General features: G+C 46.3%; 1 protein-coding gene across 1 annotated transcript in view; it reads right to left on the reverse strand.

The window, feature by feature from the left end:
• Positions 1–15,287, reverse strand: part of SUPT16H (SPT16 homolog, facilitates chromatin remodeling subunit) — a 34,575-nt gene that overhangs the window by 18,614 nt on the left and 674 nt on the right. The window contains exons 2-11 of the mRNA XM_039327781.1: positions 10,920–11,012; positions 10,655–10,825; positions 9,947–10,099; positions 9,715–9,861; positions 8,029–8,180; positions 6,130–6,302; positions 5,919–6,009; positions 5,755–5,828; positions 3,857–3,969; positions 358–423 (exon numbers count right to left, since the gene is read on the reverse strand). Of these exons, the coding sequence (XP_039183715.1) occupies positions 358–423; positions 3,857–3,969; positions 5,755–5,828; positions 5,919–6,009; positions 6,130–6,302; positions 8,029–8,180; positions 9,715–9,861; positions 9,947–10,099; positions 10,655–10,825; positions 10,920–11,012 (1,233 nt within the window). The remainder of the gene's footprint in view (positions 1–357; positions 424–3,856; positions 3,970–5,754; positions 5,829–5,918; positions 6,010–6,129; positions 6,303–8,028; positions 8,181–9,714; positions 9,862–9,946; positions 10,100–10,654; positions 10,826–10,919; positions 11,013–15,287) is intronic.

A 15,287-nucleotide genomic window follows, 5' to 3' on the forward strand; every position in this document is an offset into this window, starting at 1 on the left:
TGGGGGAGGTGGGGTGGTGGTTCGTCATAACTTTGAATAGTTCCGAAGGGACCGTTCCTAAGTCGAGGATTACTGTATTAGAAATTTCTCAGAAACGCAGAAGCTTTTTCATGCCTAAAAAGCAAGTTATAGGGGAAAAAAATATTCTAATCCTGGTTGTTAAGGGCCCTTTTTGAACTGATGTTTGAAAATGTAAAACAACCCGCCAAGCCCGTCTCTGTGAGAGTTGAGTGACATTCCCCCCCCCCCCAAAATGGCAAAGGAACTTAGGGCTCACATTTTGTTCTACCCTGCACCCCTCTTCAAATTCTTTAAAGCTCTTTTGCTTTTCTGGACCCTGTTGAGTTTTGCACTCACCTTTAATAAAATGCTGACATTTTTAACCTTCTTTTTGACAGATGTGAGGAGAGTGGCAGGACCGTCCTGAGGAGAAAAAACAAACAAACAACATAGCAGAGAAACAGCTGCAGGCAGGACTTCCTGACAGACCAGTTTTTCTCCCTCAGCTGGGAATTAGCACCGCAAAGCAAATGGAAAGAAAAAAAGCAGGAGGTTTGGTTGAACTTGCTGAAAGGGGACATATCTGCCTTTGATGCTTTCCAGCTGCCACTTCACCCCTCTTCCCTGAACCCCCAAGACTAACTTCTGACTTTTTCTTCCTTCCTCTAACACACAGAACATAATATTAGAAATCATTAAAATACATATATATACCAGACAAGTTACAGGTAGTCCTCGACTTACGATCACAACTGAGCCCAAAATTTCTGTGGCTAAGTGACGCAGCCAAGTGAATTTTGGCCCATTTTACAGCCTTTCTAACCACAGTTGCTAAGTGAATCCCTGCAGTTGTTAAGTTAGAAACACAACTGTTAAGTGCATCTGGCTTCCCCCATGGACTCTGCTTGTTAGGTGGTCACAAAGGGGGATCGCACGATCCCGGGACAACGCAACCGTCGTAAATATGAACCAGTTGCCAAGCGTCCAAATTCTGATCACGTGACCGTGGGGCTGCTGCTGTGGTCGTGTGAAAATCAGTCCTAAGTCAGTTTTGTTCGAGTACTGTTTATTTATGAGACTTATTTATTTATGAGACTTATATACCGCTTTAAGTGCAAGCACTCTCCAAGCGGTGTACACCAGTAAGCAATGTATATATATATTTACATTGCCCCCAACAATCTGGGTCCTCATTTTACCTACCTCAGAAGGATGGAAGGCTGAGTCAACCTTGAGCCGGTGAGATTTGAACCGCTGACCTGCTGAACACAGTCAGCTAAAGTGGCCTGCAGTACTGCACTCTAACTGCTGCGCCACCTCGGCTCTTTTTTCAGTTAACTGTTGTTAACTTCGAACTGTTACTAAAGGAACTGTTGTAAGGCAGGGCTACCTGTACTTGGAATCCAAACCAAGCTAATGCGCCACTCGCCTGAAATTCCTCAGATCACCTGAACAGCGGCGACTGACCTGCTGTTAATCAGAGTTGAATGAGTCTGGCTTGCTTTCTTGCTTTTAAACCAGGATTGCTATTTTCATTCCTGGAGAATGAATAATTAGGAAAGTGGTAGCTAAAGGACAAACGGGCTATTTGACTCTCCATGCTTGGATGGGATGGTGAAGCGGCACATTCTTCCAACAAGACAAAACCACCAGGATAGTTCTTTCCTAGCAATGGACACACACACACAAACACACACACACACACACACACGGTGAAGTTTGGATTTCAGCTTCCGGAATAACCCAGCCGCCGTGATGGGTTTTATTTTGAAAATGCAGAAGGCTCAATTTGATGGACTTGGGTTTGCATAAGTGCAACAGACAGTTTTGTCCATACAGTATTAACCTTGTGAACTTTAAAGCTTCCTCCTTCCACTATTTATTCAAGGACAGATAGTGGTTAATATTTATATGAGGGAGGCTCAGCCAATGTCATTGTATACATGTTATACTTTGATAATAAAGGGTTTATTATTATTACTATTATTATTATTATTATTATATGTAAGGGTGTAGGTCTATTCCTATGTTGTATATAGTACGTTTAAATGTGTGCGATGTATGTGTACGCTTTGAGAGCAAGCAACTAAAATGTGTGCCGTTGTGACCACAGTAAAAAAAAAAATGACAATAAAAGGTTATCTAATCTAAAGTGAAATTGTGTAGTTTAGGAATGAGTATCTTGAAGGAGCCCACCCATCATCTAACATCCAGCATGCAGGGTTTCGGGCTAGGGAGAGAAACCATGAAATCCACTGGATCCAGTTTATCCTGAGAAAAGGCTGAACAACAAACCACTAGAACTGAACGAAAATGAAGCTATCTTGACTTATCACAGAACAGCGCAGTGACAGAGGTGAACTTTCCAAGAGCAAGTCTGGAATATATGGGACACACGACCACAATCGAACCCAAAATGTCTGTTGCTAAGTGAGACATTTGTGAGGCACATTTTGCCCCATTTTACGACCTTTCTTGCCACAATTGTTAAGTGAGTCACTGAAGCTCTTAAGTTAGTAACATGGTTGTTAAGAGAATCCTGCTCCCCCACCGACTTTGCTTGTCAGAAGGTCGCAAAAAGGGATCACGTGTCCTTCAACGGTCATAAATATGAGTCGGTTGCCAAACGACTGAATTTAGATCACGTGACCACGAGGGTGCTGCAAGGGTTATTAAGTGTGAAAAAAGAATGTAAGTCCCTTCCCCCCCCCCAGAGCCATTGTAACTTCGAACGATCACTAAACAAACTGCTGTTTAAGTCGAGAACTATCCCTATGTGGAATAAGTGTGAATATGTGAATGTGACCCTGAACCTAGGCCAGGGGCGTCAAACTCGCCATGTCACGTGACATGTCGTGACATATCGTGACTTTTTCCCCCTTGCCTAGACTGGGTTGGGTGCGGTTTCTGTGTGATGTATCCGGCCCGTGGGCCGGCAGTTTGACACCCCTGACCTAGGCTTTAACAGTAGAGCAGGGGTGTCAAAATCAATTTCACTGAAGGCCGCATCAGCATTGCGGTTGCCCTGGGGGGGGATGGGGGTGTGTGGCCAGGGTGGGTGTGGCTTACTGGGTGGGTGTGGATGGTGTAGGTGTGGCCTACCGGGTGGGCATGGCCAGTTCTACATCGTTCGCATCAAGGGTGCCTGTGGGGGCCTGGGCAGGAGTGGGACAGATCTGAGGGTCTCTGGCAGAAGGGGGTGGGACCGGGGCAAGCGCCAAGGCATGGTCCATTTCTTCATTCCTCACAAAGGCTGACACCTCCTCAGCAGGCGGGGCCGACACGGCAGGGGCCAGTCCCTTGCTGTTTCTAGACCAGTGGTTCTCAATCTGTGGGTCGGGACCCCATTTGGGGTCAAACGACCATTTCATGGGGGTCGCCAAACCACGCTGTCCGCCATTTTTTCCCCTTTTCCCTAGCTGTCCTACTCCCTCTTATTGGTGGCCACACCCACTTGGGGGTCACCACAACATGGGGAACTGTATTATGGGGTCACGGCATTAGAAAGGTTGAGAACCACTGTTCTAGACGGCCTTGTGGAGCTAAGAGTGAATGCGTTTCAGCATAGATGGCCACCACAAAATTGTACATGGGCTCCCAGCCGGCCTGGGCCAGGGCCAAGACAACGGGGGCCGTTCCCTCACTGTTTCCAGGATGGCTTCGCGGGCCACATGAAACCACTTTGCGGGCCGCATCCAGCCCCCAGGCCCTATGTTTGATATGTCTGCAGTAGAGGAACTGCTGTCTTTGCAGGGGAGACTACCATCGTAAGAGAAGAACAAAGCCAAAACTTTCAAAAACTTCTGGACTTCTGCTCCAGTCACATCTCCTCCTTTCTCCCTGTCCTTGCACCCACCTCTTCCACCAGCGCAGTGTCCCCGATGAACAGAGCGTAGGTTTTCTCCTCGGGTTTCTTCCCCTCTCTGTTGGGCAGGTCAGAGAGGCCGACGTTGAGGCTGAACACCATCCCTGGGCGGAGAGAACACAGCTTCATCAGTCCACGAGCTGCTCCACTTAAATACCCCCCCGTTATTTAACTCCAGATAGTTATCAAGAATGTATAAAGGCTTTTCAAGTGAACGTTGGAAATGTAAAAGTAAAGAAGGGACCTTTTATCATTTATGGCGGACGCGTGATAAAGCAAAGAAATATTGGAGTATGATTCATATCTTAATACAAGAAATTCTTAAAGCGGATATAGAAAGAAAACCAGAGACTTTTCTCTTGGGGTTAATGGACAAAGACTTGGGAAAAAATTTTGGGGGGAAATTCGATGTTATATATGTTGACAGCAGCAAGACTACTCTACGCTCAGAAACGGACGGTCACCTCGATACCCACAATGGATGAATGGCTGCAAAAATTGATGGAACTAGCAGGGATGGCTAAATTGATTAGAGGAAAAAACACAAATGCTTTTATTTCTATACAGAAGTCGCTTCTGGACTTTGTGCTTGAGGTGGGGGAAAAAAATGAAACGTTGATTTGGGGTTTTACCGATTAGATCTGTTTGTTATTGAAAAGGCTAGTTTATACTATTATATAAAAGTAAGAAGTTGAGGTTTGATGTTAATGTTTTATTCTACTGTACCAAAAGGAGTCGGAAATGCCCTTTTTTCCCCCTTTTCCCCCTTGCTTCCTTCCACTTTTCTCTTCCCATTTCCCTTTCCTAACTTTACTACTATCTACTTTTGCATTTTCTTTGTTTGCTATGTTATAAACCAGGGGTAGGCAACCTTGGCTCTTTTATGACTCGTGGACTTCAACTCCCAGAATTCCTGAGCCAGCCATGCTGAGAGGAAAGGGAGAGGTTTCCAAGCTGAGCCATGCTGGCTCAGGAATTCTGGGAGTTGAAGTCCACCAGTCATAAAGAGGCCAAAATTTCCCTCATGCTGGCTCAGGAATTCTGGGAGTTGAAGTCCACCAGTCATGAAGAGGCCAAAATTTCCCTCATGCTGGCTTAGCAATTCTGGGAGTTGAAGTCAACCAGTTATGAAGAGGCCAAAATTTCCCTTATGCTGGCTCAGGAATTCTGGGAGTTGAAGTCTACGAGTCATAAAAGGTTGCCTATCCCTGTTCTAGGATGAGAAGCGAAACGTCTTCAAAGAAAAACAAGAAAGTCCAGTTGCGTCCTGAAAAAAGCACTTTTGGGACAACCAGGTCCTGGATGACTGAGAATCTCCATAGACGTGTTCTGAGTTGAGAACCCCACACTGTAAACATACAATAGTGCCAGCCGCCATATCTTGAGGAAACTTGCAGATGGATGACAGTGCCAAAGAATTTATCTCTGTTTATCTTGCTTGATCTTCATGATCACCTAGGATTAATGCAGGCAAGTCTTCACCTTACAACAGTTCATTTAGTGACTGTTTGAAGCGGCAACGGCACTGAAAAAAACAACTTTATGGGGGGGGGGGAGAGCCTCGCAGGGGTAGGCAACCTCGGCTCTTTTATGACTCGTGGATTTCAACTCCCAGAATTCCTGAGCCAGCCGTGCTCTGAGGGGAAAGGGAGAGGTTTCCAAACAGAGCCACGCTGGCTCAGGAATTCTGGGAGTTGAAGTCCACGAGTCATAAAAGAGCCAAGGTTGCCTACCCGTTATAAATAAAAAAAAAAATCCTATTAAAGTCAACAAACTACCCCAAGGGGCCTCTGGGGACTACCTACCCATCACATTAAGTGTATGTTGAGTGAATTGAGGACTTAGGACCCGCCCGGTCACCCCACAGGACCCACCTACCCGCGTCTCACCTTTCTTGAGGCGGTACTGGTTTTTGCTATTGATCACAAGGGATCCCTCTCGGAACTCGATGCCCATGGCAAACCTAGGGAAAAGGGAAAGAGCGAGTCCCTCCTAAGCACGCTACACCTGAGCTTCACTCTGCAGTTCTCCTCGGGGAGGAAAAAGTCGTTACCCCAAGTTCTTGGTGATTTTGCTCAAGAGCTCCGGCTTCTGCTTCTTCACCACATCCATCACAGCGGCGTAGACCTCACACAGCTTCGCACCTAAGACAACGGGAAGCAGATCAGAGGAACAGAAGGCGACTCCACCTCAGAGGAGATACTCCGCAGAGTATCTGACGAGACGCGGGCGCGTCCGGGAGGCTACAGCTCTTTCCCACTCACCGTGCCGCAATTCCTTCAGCATTTCCTCCTGCAGCTGTAGGAGGAAGGCATAGTTGTCCTGCGTTTCCTGAGGCGGGTCCACCATGAGCGTGCGCACCAGGTTGGAGCAGTACGATTTGTAACGTATGCCCATGGCACACGTGACGGTCCCAAAGTGCATGTAGCTCTTCTCGCTGAGGGCAGAGGAGCCAAGGTTAGAAACGCGACAGCGGCACAGCATTTCCGCCTTGAAAGGTCTCCTTCTGATGATTTAGGCTGCTCTTCAATTTCTTGGAAGGCGCCATCAAGAGGCAACTGGACTTTTTTTTTTCTTCCTTTCCTTGAGGACGTTTCTCTTCTCATCCAAGAAGCTTCTTCCGTTCTGACCTGTGGTTTGTGACCTGTCGGAACGGAAGAAGCTTCTTGGGTGAGATGTGAAAGGTCCTCAAGGAAAAACAAAAGTCCAGTTTGCCTCTTGAAAAAAAAAAACACCTTTGGGATACCCATGATCTGGATGACGGAGACTCTCCATGGATGCTTGGAAGGAGAAAATGGAAACACAGCCCGAGTAAATAAAAGCCGATCCCGTGAAAATATTTCTAATTTCCATCTTCCGTCTTCCCATTCGTTGTGCAAGGAGAATACCGACTGCACAATTAGAGACTGCAAATCGCATTTGTAAACAGGATTTATTTTAATGGCAAACCAGGACCCGTTATTGGTTGGTTACAAACCACTAGCAAACCACAGTAAGGGGTGCTCCATTACGGGACGCTTTCAAAGAGAGACTAGACAACCATTTGTCTGGAATGATATTGGATCTCTTGCTTAAGCAGGGGGGTTGGACTAGAAAACCTCCAAGTGTTGTGATTCCTTGCCAGCCAGTGGACACGGCAGGTGAGTCTGGGGAATCGGAGGAGGAGGAGGGGCCTGGAGTGACATCAGCGTCAGAGGAAGGCTCTGAGGAGCTCCAAGACTTACAGTCTGACGAGGAGCCTGGCCCCTCTACTCGCGCTCAGGCTGAGACACAGCTGTGCTGGGAGTCTGAGTTGGACAGTGAGGACTCAGAGCTGGGAGATATCCCGGATGCACATAAACAGAGGAATGCAATAGGGTAGCTCCAAAGGAAAAGGAGAAGGCATTAGGAAGCCCTGCCTTGGCTGCATAATAAAAGGGAAGGTGTGGGAGGTGCTGGTTGTCGAAGACAACTGTTTGTGTTAAGGAATCAAGTTTCATTGAACTGTGTTGTGTTTGTCTTGGATATTTTTCTCAGGTCTATAAATAATAAAAGGGGATTGGTTTTTTCCTGCAGTTCCAGCCTGCTTGTTGGAAGAGGGGTTTCTCCTTGGGAGCTTAACAAGGACTCATGTAGGCTGGGACAGAACACCAAGGTCCCTTCCAACTCTTATTATTCCACGTTCTGAACTTGCCTGCATATGATTTCATTCAGAAGACGTGAGCATTAACTCCAGAAACTTCATTTACACATCGACCTGACGATAAAATGATCGCCTAGGACAGTGATGGCGAACCTTTTAGAGACAGAGTGCCCAAATTGCAACACCAAACCCACTTATGCATCGTCGAGTGCCGGGTGGGCATGGCCCATTGGGTGGGCGTGGCTGCGGTGGTAAGGGCAGACTGGGTGGGACTAAAAAGTTCAATCAATCAATTCCAACTTTGCAAGATCTTTTTTTTTTCCCACGAGAAGTTGAAATTGAGTGATTGAACCTTTTTTTTTTTGCACACGGCAGCAGAGGCCTAAAGCGAAAAGGTTTTATAAAGCCCAGCTGAAGGCCTAGGACTGGGGCGACGGTGCATGTGCCCACAGAGAGGGCTCTGAGTGTCGCCTCTGGCACTCGTGCCAAAGGTTCTCCACCACTGGCCTAGGAGAAGTGAATTTTACACACATTTGCCTACCTGACAACGCTGAACTTGAGATTGTAATTCCCTCCACTTTGGATAATTGGAGGGTAACACATCTCCACGGTGGAAGGGTCAGCTCCAGAGAGGTATTTCTTCTCCTCAATGGCCTTCTCTACAGACTCGGCCAGCTTGCTGTGCCGCACTTTCTGCCAGATGATGAAAATCGGGAGGTCATCAGACACTGGAGGGAAAGCCCCCACAAATTATACTTGACAAAGGGGTTGCTCGGCGGAGGCTGCGATGCACCCACTGGACTTTGCAGCACTCCCAGACTTGGCCAACAGGCACAGCAAATCGGAGGATGGATAAGAAAGCTCTTGTCTCTGACAACTCTTTCTCTTACCCCTTAAAGCAGCGGTTCTCAACCTGTGGGTCGCGATCCCATTTGGGGTCGAACGACCATTTCACGGGGGTCGCCAAACAACGCAGTCTGCCATTTTCCCCCCTTTTCCTTAGCTGTGCTACTCCCTTTTATTCTATTGGCTTTTGAAAGCCAATAGAATAGACTCTCTTGAATAGAGTCTAATTCTATTGGCTTTCAAAAGCCAATAGGAATTGTCCAGGCTGTCTCTGCCCTGCTGAGCCCGCCAAAAGTCCCATTCTGCAAACGGTGCTGCAAGTTGTCTGCAGCGAAGGCGAGCTGTCTGGAAGGTTCCACCCCTCCCTGCTGAGCAACTACTAAAAATGTAAGTAAAAGAGGGCCAGGGGTGGGAGGTGGGAGGCCGGCGGGCGCAGGGAGGGTTGCTGGCGCGCGTGGGGCCCGGCAGGTGCCTTACCTACCTTGGGCTGGGCCAGCTGGTGGCCCAGCCAGTGGTCGGCCTGCGCCGTCGCTGCCCCTTGCCAGCTACGCCTCGGCCAGCATAGGGGGCGGCACCACGCATGCGCGGCACTCCCAGGCAGGGAAAGTCCTTAACTTACGATCGGTTGAGTAGTCCTCAACTTACGACCGGTTGGGGGGTCGCGGCATTAAAAAGGTTGAGAACCACTGCCTTAAAAGAATGCAGCCAGCATAGCCCTGTGCAATTTTATTACCCCTGTTGAAAAAAATCAGGACAGCCAGGATGCCCCAGTAGGACACCCCAGGTTGAAAGGATCCAGGATAGATATGAAGCATTGACATTGGCATCGTGCCCAGGTTGAGACAGGAGAAGGAAGCAGGAGGACAAGTTAGTCCATCAGGGAGCTATAGTGGCGCAGTGCTTAGAATGCAGTATTGCAGGCTAACTCCGCCCACTGCCAGGAGTTCGACCCTGACCAGCTCAAGGTTGACTCAGCCTTCCATCCTTCTGAGGTCAAAAAAACGATGACCTAGACCAGGGGTAGGCAACCTCGGCTCTTTTATGACTCATGGACTTCAACTCCCAGAATGCTGGCTCAGGAATTCTGGGAGTTGAAGTCCATGAGTCATAAAAGAGCCGAGGTTGCCTACCCCTGACCCAGACTGTTGGGGGGAAATAGGCTGACTCTGTAAACCACTCAGAGTATGAAGCGGTATTTATTTCTAAGTGCTACTGCTAGTCAACAGCCACCATGGGGGAAAACAGCTAAAGAACAATGCTTGGATCCAAGGAGAAAAGAAATTGACCTTCCTAAAACGTAAAAAGCTCCTCTCCCACTTTCCAGAAGACCGCATATTCCATTTCACCCAGAAGCCATGAGTGACCAGGTGTCCCCCCTTACCTCATCAGCGTCCACGATCTCCATGACTCGCTCCTTCAAGAACTTGTTGAAGACCTCTGAAGTGATGGCCGCCGCTTTTCGCATCAGGCCGAGTTCCCCATCCTCTTTCACCGCCATGGTGTAGGCCACCACGGCACTGATGTCCGCCTGCAGCAGAGTTAGAGGAAGTTGAGGGAAGGCCCCTTTGCCCGAGCTGGAGTGCTCGGGCACCTGGGGTGCCTGTTCTTCTCACCTTCTCAAAGCCTTCCTTGCTGAGAGCCTCGTTCCAGCTGTTCATGAATTCCCCAGGGAATTTGTCTTTGCTGAAGATCCCAATGCGCTTGCCCTTCTTGCTGTTTTTGAGTGCGTCGATCATCTTGTCGAAGTTGGCCTTGTTGCTTTCATTCTGGAGCAAGGAGGCGGAAGAAATCAGACCGGAGTGAAAAGCAACTTCTAAGCCCCCTCTGTAAATGTCAAGCCTCCAAACTTAGTTTATTTCACACAGTACACCAGGGATGGGTCATCTGGGACACTACACACCCCCTTTTTTACATCCCTGAAAACCCCTCCAATTACACCTTCACCCCATTGTTTCAAAATAGCCAGTGTGTCGTGCAGCATAACCCTAGAGTAGCCTTAACATACACACACACAAAAGACCCCTCCTCACACTGTGGCCCTTGCTTCCCACAACTCTCAAAAGCTTGTCCATTCAAGGTATAGCACAGAGATCCTTAGAGGAGCCATGGTAGCACAGTGGTTAGAATGCAGTATTGCAGACAAACTGTCCCACAGCCTGGAGTTCAATCCTGACCGGCTCATGGTTCACTCAGCCTTCCATGGTCAGTAAAACAAGGACCCAGATTGTTGGGGGCCATAGGCTGACTCTGTAAACAGCTTGTAAAGCACTGCGAAGCGGTATATAAGTATTAAGTACTACTGCTATCCTGGTGCTATTTACCTTTTCCCGTACAAGCAGGGTGACAGCTGGCACCCCGTTCGTATTCTCGTTGCTTTTGTTGTTTGCAATCTGCTTCAGGAATTCCACCTTTTTTTTGCTGGCCATAAAGATGATCTTGTCTTCACAGAAAATCATGATGGTGTCCGTGAGTTCATAGCCAAAAAGCCACGTCTGGGGAATGGGGGCGAAGAGGCAGGTGATCAGTGAGGACCTTTTCCCACTACACATCTGAGACCCCCTGCCTTTCTCAAACTTCCTGGCTTACCTGCAGGGCTGTGGACTTGGCATACACGGTCTCTTCGTCCACTCCCACGGAGACCACAATAGCATCAATGGTCGCATATTCATCCTCTCCTTTCTGCAGGGAGACAGGAACTCCAAAATCAGGCAATGGATTTTTTTTTCACCCATTAAAAAATGGTGGCATTATGTGGAAGATCACATATATAGTTGCTAAGTGAATCAATTTCCCCAAATGGGCATTTTTCGCTGGACCCAGGAAGTAAATGCAGGAAACCGGCAAAAAAAAAAAAAAAAAAAAAAAAAAAATGTAAAAAAAATAATAATCATGGTCATATGACCACAGGACACCTCAAATGGCCATAAAGTTGAGCGGACTGCCAAACGCTCAAAATGTAATTGCATGATTACAGTGTGCGTGTTTGCGTGTGGGCATCATAATTTTAAAAATGGGTCCTTTTTGAGGGGATCCATGGTAACTTTGAGCAGAGTTTAAGTGACTGATTGTAAGTCAAGGACTATCTGTATTTATGGGCACATGCATATATCCCAGTGGTTCTCAACCTTTTTAATACCACGACCCCCAACCGGTCGTAAGTCGAGGATTACTCAACCGGTTGTAAGTCGAGGACTACTCAACTGGTGAAGCACCCTCTTTTACTTACATTTTTAGTAGTTGCTCAGCAGGAAGGGGTGGAAACTTCCAGACAGCTCGCCTTCGCTGCAGACAACTTGCAGCACCGTTTGCAGAATGGGACTTTTGGCGGGCTCAGCAGGGCAGAGACAGCCTGGACAATTCCTATTGGCTTTTGAAAGCCAATAGAATTAGACTCTATTCAAGAGAGTCTATTCTATGGGCTTTCAAAAGCCAATAGAATAAAAGGGAGTAGCACAGCTAAGGAAAAGAGGGAAAAAATGGTGGACTGCGTTGTTTGGCGACCCCCGTGAAATGGTCGTTCGACCCCAAATGGGGTCCTGACCCACAGGTTGAGAACCACTGATATATCCGGTTCCAGCCATTACATTTTATATTGAAGAACATAATGCCAGCTTTTTTTTTCTCATTCAAAGTCACTCACCCAATTACTTCCATGAATTATATATAAAAGATTGACTGCTTTGCTTGTGTTTGATCTGCTCGATACCTTTTTCCCTGGAGAGGTTTAGATACCTCTGTAAATTCAGTCTCCCAATAGCCTTCTTGTATACAGATGATGTCCATTTGTCTATTTAAATACAGCTTGATGAATACACGGATGTAGGTTTTACTGTAACTACGGATGATTATAACGGCTGATAGGTTTTCTCTTTGAATATTCAACATAATGGCAGGAAGGCAAGAAAACATATGATTTGAGGCAGGCCATTATCTTGTTTTTCCACTGTATCATGGCATAAAAAAAGAAACTCAGAAACTAAGAAAGTCCTAATGTTCTTAATACCTTAAATCCGTGGTGGCGAACCTATGGCACGGGTGCCAGAGGTGGCACGCAGAGCCCTCTCTGTGGGCACGCGCGCTGTTGCCCCAGTCCTAGGCCTTCAGCTGGGTTTTATAAAACCTTTTCACTTTAGGCCTCTGCCATGTGCAAAAAAAAAAAAAAAGAAAAGTTCAATCAATCAATTTCTCGCAGGAAAAAAAAGATCTCGCAAAGTTGGAATTGATTGAACTTTTTAGTCCCACCCAGTCTGCCATTACCACCGCAGCCATGCCCACCCAATGGGCCATGCCCACCCAATGGGCCACGCCCACCCAGCACCCGACAATACATAAGTGGGTTTTGGATTGCAGTTTGGGCACTTGGTCTCTAAAAGGTTTGCCATCACTGCCTTAGATCCAGCCTCCAAACGAGAAATAAAGGCAACAAGCAAATGACAAAGTTTGCTACCTGGACTGTTAAAGAACTTTTAAAAGAATATAAATGGGTAGGAGATCATTTGGCCTGAGAGGTGCCTACAATCCATAATTGGGAGGTCTGAATCCTCACAGCTTAAGCAGGTGGTCCTCAACTCACAACGGTTCATTTAGTGACCGCCCAAAGTTACAACGGCATTGAAAAAAAGTGACTTATCACACTTATAACCATTGCAGCATCCCCACGGTGACGTGATCAAAATTCAAAGGCTTGGCAACTGGTTTGTATTTGACAGTTGCAGCGAGCGTCCCAGGGTCACGTAATCCCCTTTTACGACCTTCTGACAAGCAAAGTCAATGGGGAAGCCAGATTCACTTAACAGCCAGATTCCTAACTTAACAAATGCAATGACCCACTTAACAACTGTGTCAAGAAAAGTCGCAAAGTGGGGCAAATGTTTCGCTTCACAACATAATTTTTGGTCGTAACGTGATTATCTGTAATTGAGCTTTACATGAAAAGGCAGTGCTTTATATCAGGGTCTTTTCTTTTAGATTAGAAGGTCTCTATCACCACAAACTGGTCACTATACCACAACTAGCCCAACAACACCACAATGATGGACATAGAATTGAATATATTCCTAAACTCCATTACTCCAACTCCCTCACTCCACAATCAGAGATAACAGGTCGTGACCTCCTGTGTGGCATCTTTTCAGGTGTTTGAAGAGTGCTGTCATATCCTCCCCCCCCTTAGCTGTCTTATCTTAAGCTTAAACATCCCCATCCCTTCAATCTGCCTTCACAAATCTTATCTTCCAATCCCCTGATAGTTATTGTTGCCTTTCTCTCATCCTATCCAAATCCTTTTGAAAGTGTGGTCCCCAGACTGGGTGACAATTAAGGTGAGGTGTCTAATCAAAGCCCCCAAATCACTAATTCCTGTCTTATCTAGAGTTTTAGGTTTTATTATTGGATTTTTTTTATAAATAAAGGTGCTATTAACATGGCATCCATGACTCCTTTTGAAAAGAAGTTCAGGAAACCCATAGCCATTTCTTTTTAAACATACAAAATCGAGCCTCTTCAGAAACTGAACAATATGGAGCATATTCTGGAAGTCTTTGAATATGCTTGCAAGGGTTAAGAAACAAATTCGAACTGGGAAAAGAAGTGATGTAATCCATAAACTTGGCATTTGTTGAACATTATCTAGAATCAATGTTTGCTACTGTCTTGTGTTATTTGGTTACTTGGTTTCAGACACATCACATATGCCAAAAAGTATCATTTGTTTTTGTAACCTATGTATCACCTAAATAAATACCTTTTACTTTGCTTGAAGTATAGGTGGCCCTCAACTTAAGACCATAATCTCTTTCACTAAGCGAGACATTTGTTAAGTGAGCTTTGTCCCATTTTACAACTTTTTGCCCCATTTGTTAAGTGAATCACTGGAGTTGCTAAGTTAGTAACATGGTTAAGGGAATCTGACTTTCCCATTGACTTTGCTTGTCAGAAGGTCGCAAAAGGACTCATGAACCCTGAGACACTACAACAGTCATAAATATGAGTCAGTGGCTGAATTTGATCAGGTGACCATGGGGATGCTGCAAGTCGTGTGAAAAAACGGTCATCAGTCACGTCTCAGTGCGTTGTACCTTCGAGTAATCACTAAACAAACTGTTCTAAGTGAAGAATTACCTGTATTTGTGTTGTGTGTGTGTGTGTGTGTGTGTGTGAAAGCCACTTGGCAAAGTTAGTGACTCTCTCCCAAATTCAGAAAAGTTCTTACGAGCTCCACGCCAATTTGGGTGCCTGACCTTAAAGGCAACAACTTCAATTTAGAAAGAAGACTTGTATCACTAAAACCTAAAATCACACTTCTTTGCAGATTTATAACACATTTTCTATTTGCCTTGTCCTCAAACTGCTATTCCAGGATCTTTTCCGCCAGCACATCCTAGACTTAAGCTTTGTATTTTGGCTTCCTACACAACAAAACTTCACATCTATCGCTGTGAAAGTGCATTTTAATCTGTTTCTGGGGCAACAACCCACCCACCCATTTCTCCAACCCATTCAACATCGTTTGAAGTTTTGCTCTATCCGTTGGGGATATCCCATTAGCCCCAATTTAGCGCCATCCGCGACCTGCGCTAATAAGAAAATTTATAGGTAATCCTCGACTTACAAGAGTTTGTTTGGTGACCGCTCAAAGATGCAACAGCACTGAAAAAAAGTGAGTTATGACCATTTTTCAGTTACAACCTTTGCAGCATTCCCAGAGTCACGCGATCAAAATACAGACTTTTGACAACTGACTCATTATTTACGACGGTTGCAGTCTCCCTGGGTCACGTGATCCCTTTTTGGGACCTCTTGATAAGCCAAGTCAAGGGGGGGAAGCCAGATTCACTTAACAACCGTGTTACTAACTTAACAACTGCCGCCATTCAGGTAACAACTGCAGCAAGAAAGGTCGTGAAATGGGGCTTCAACTCACATCACAAACGTCTCCCTTAGCTACAGAAATGT

The sequence above is a fragment of the Crotalus tigris genome, unplaced genomic scaffold (genome assembly GCF_016545835.1).
Source record: "Crotalus tigris isolate CLP2741 ecotype Arizona unplaced genomic scaffold, ASM1654583v1 scf7180000024367.1024689, whole genome shotgun sequence".
Classification (NCBI taxonomy): domain Eukaryota; kingdom Metazoa; phylum Chordata; class Lepidosauria; order Squamata; family Viperidae; genus Crotalus; species Crotalus tigris.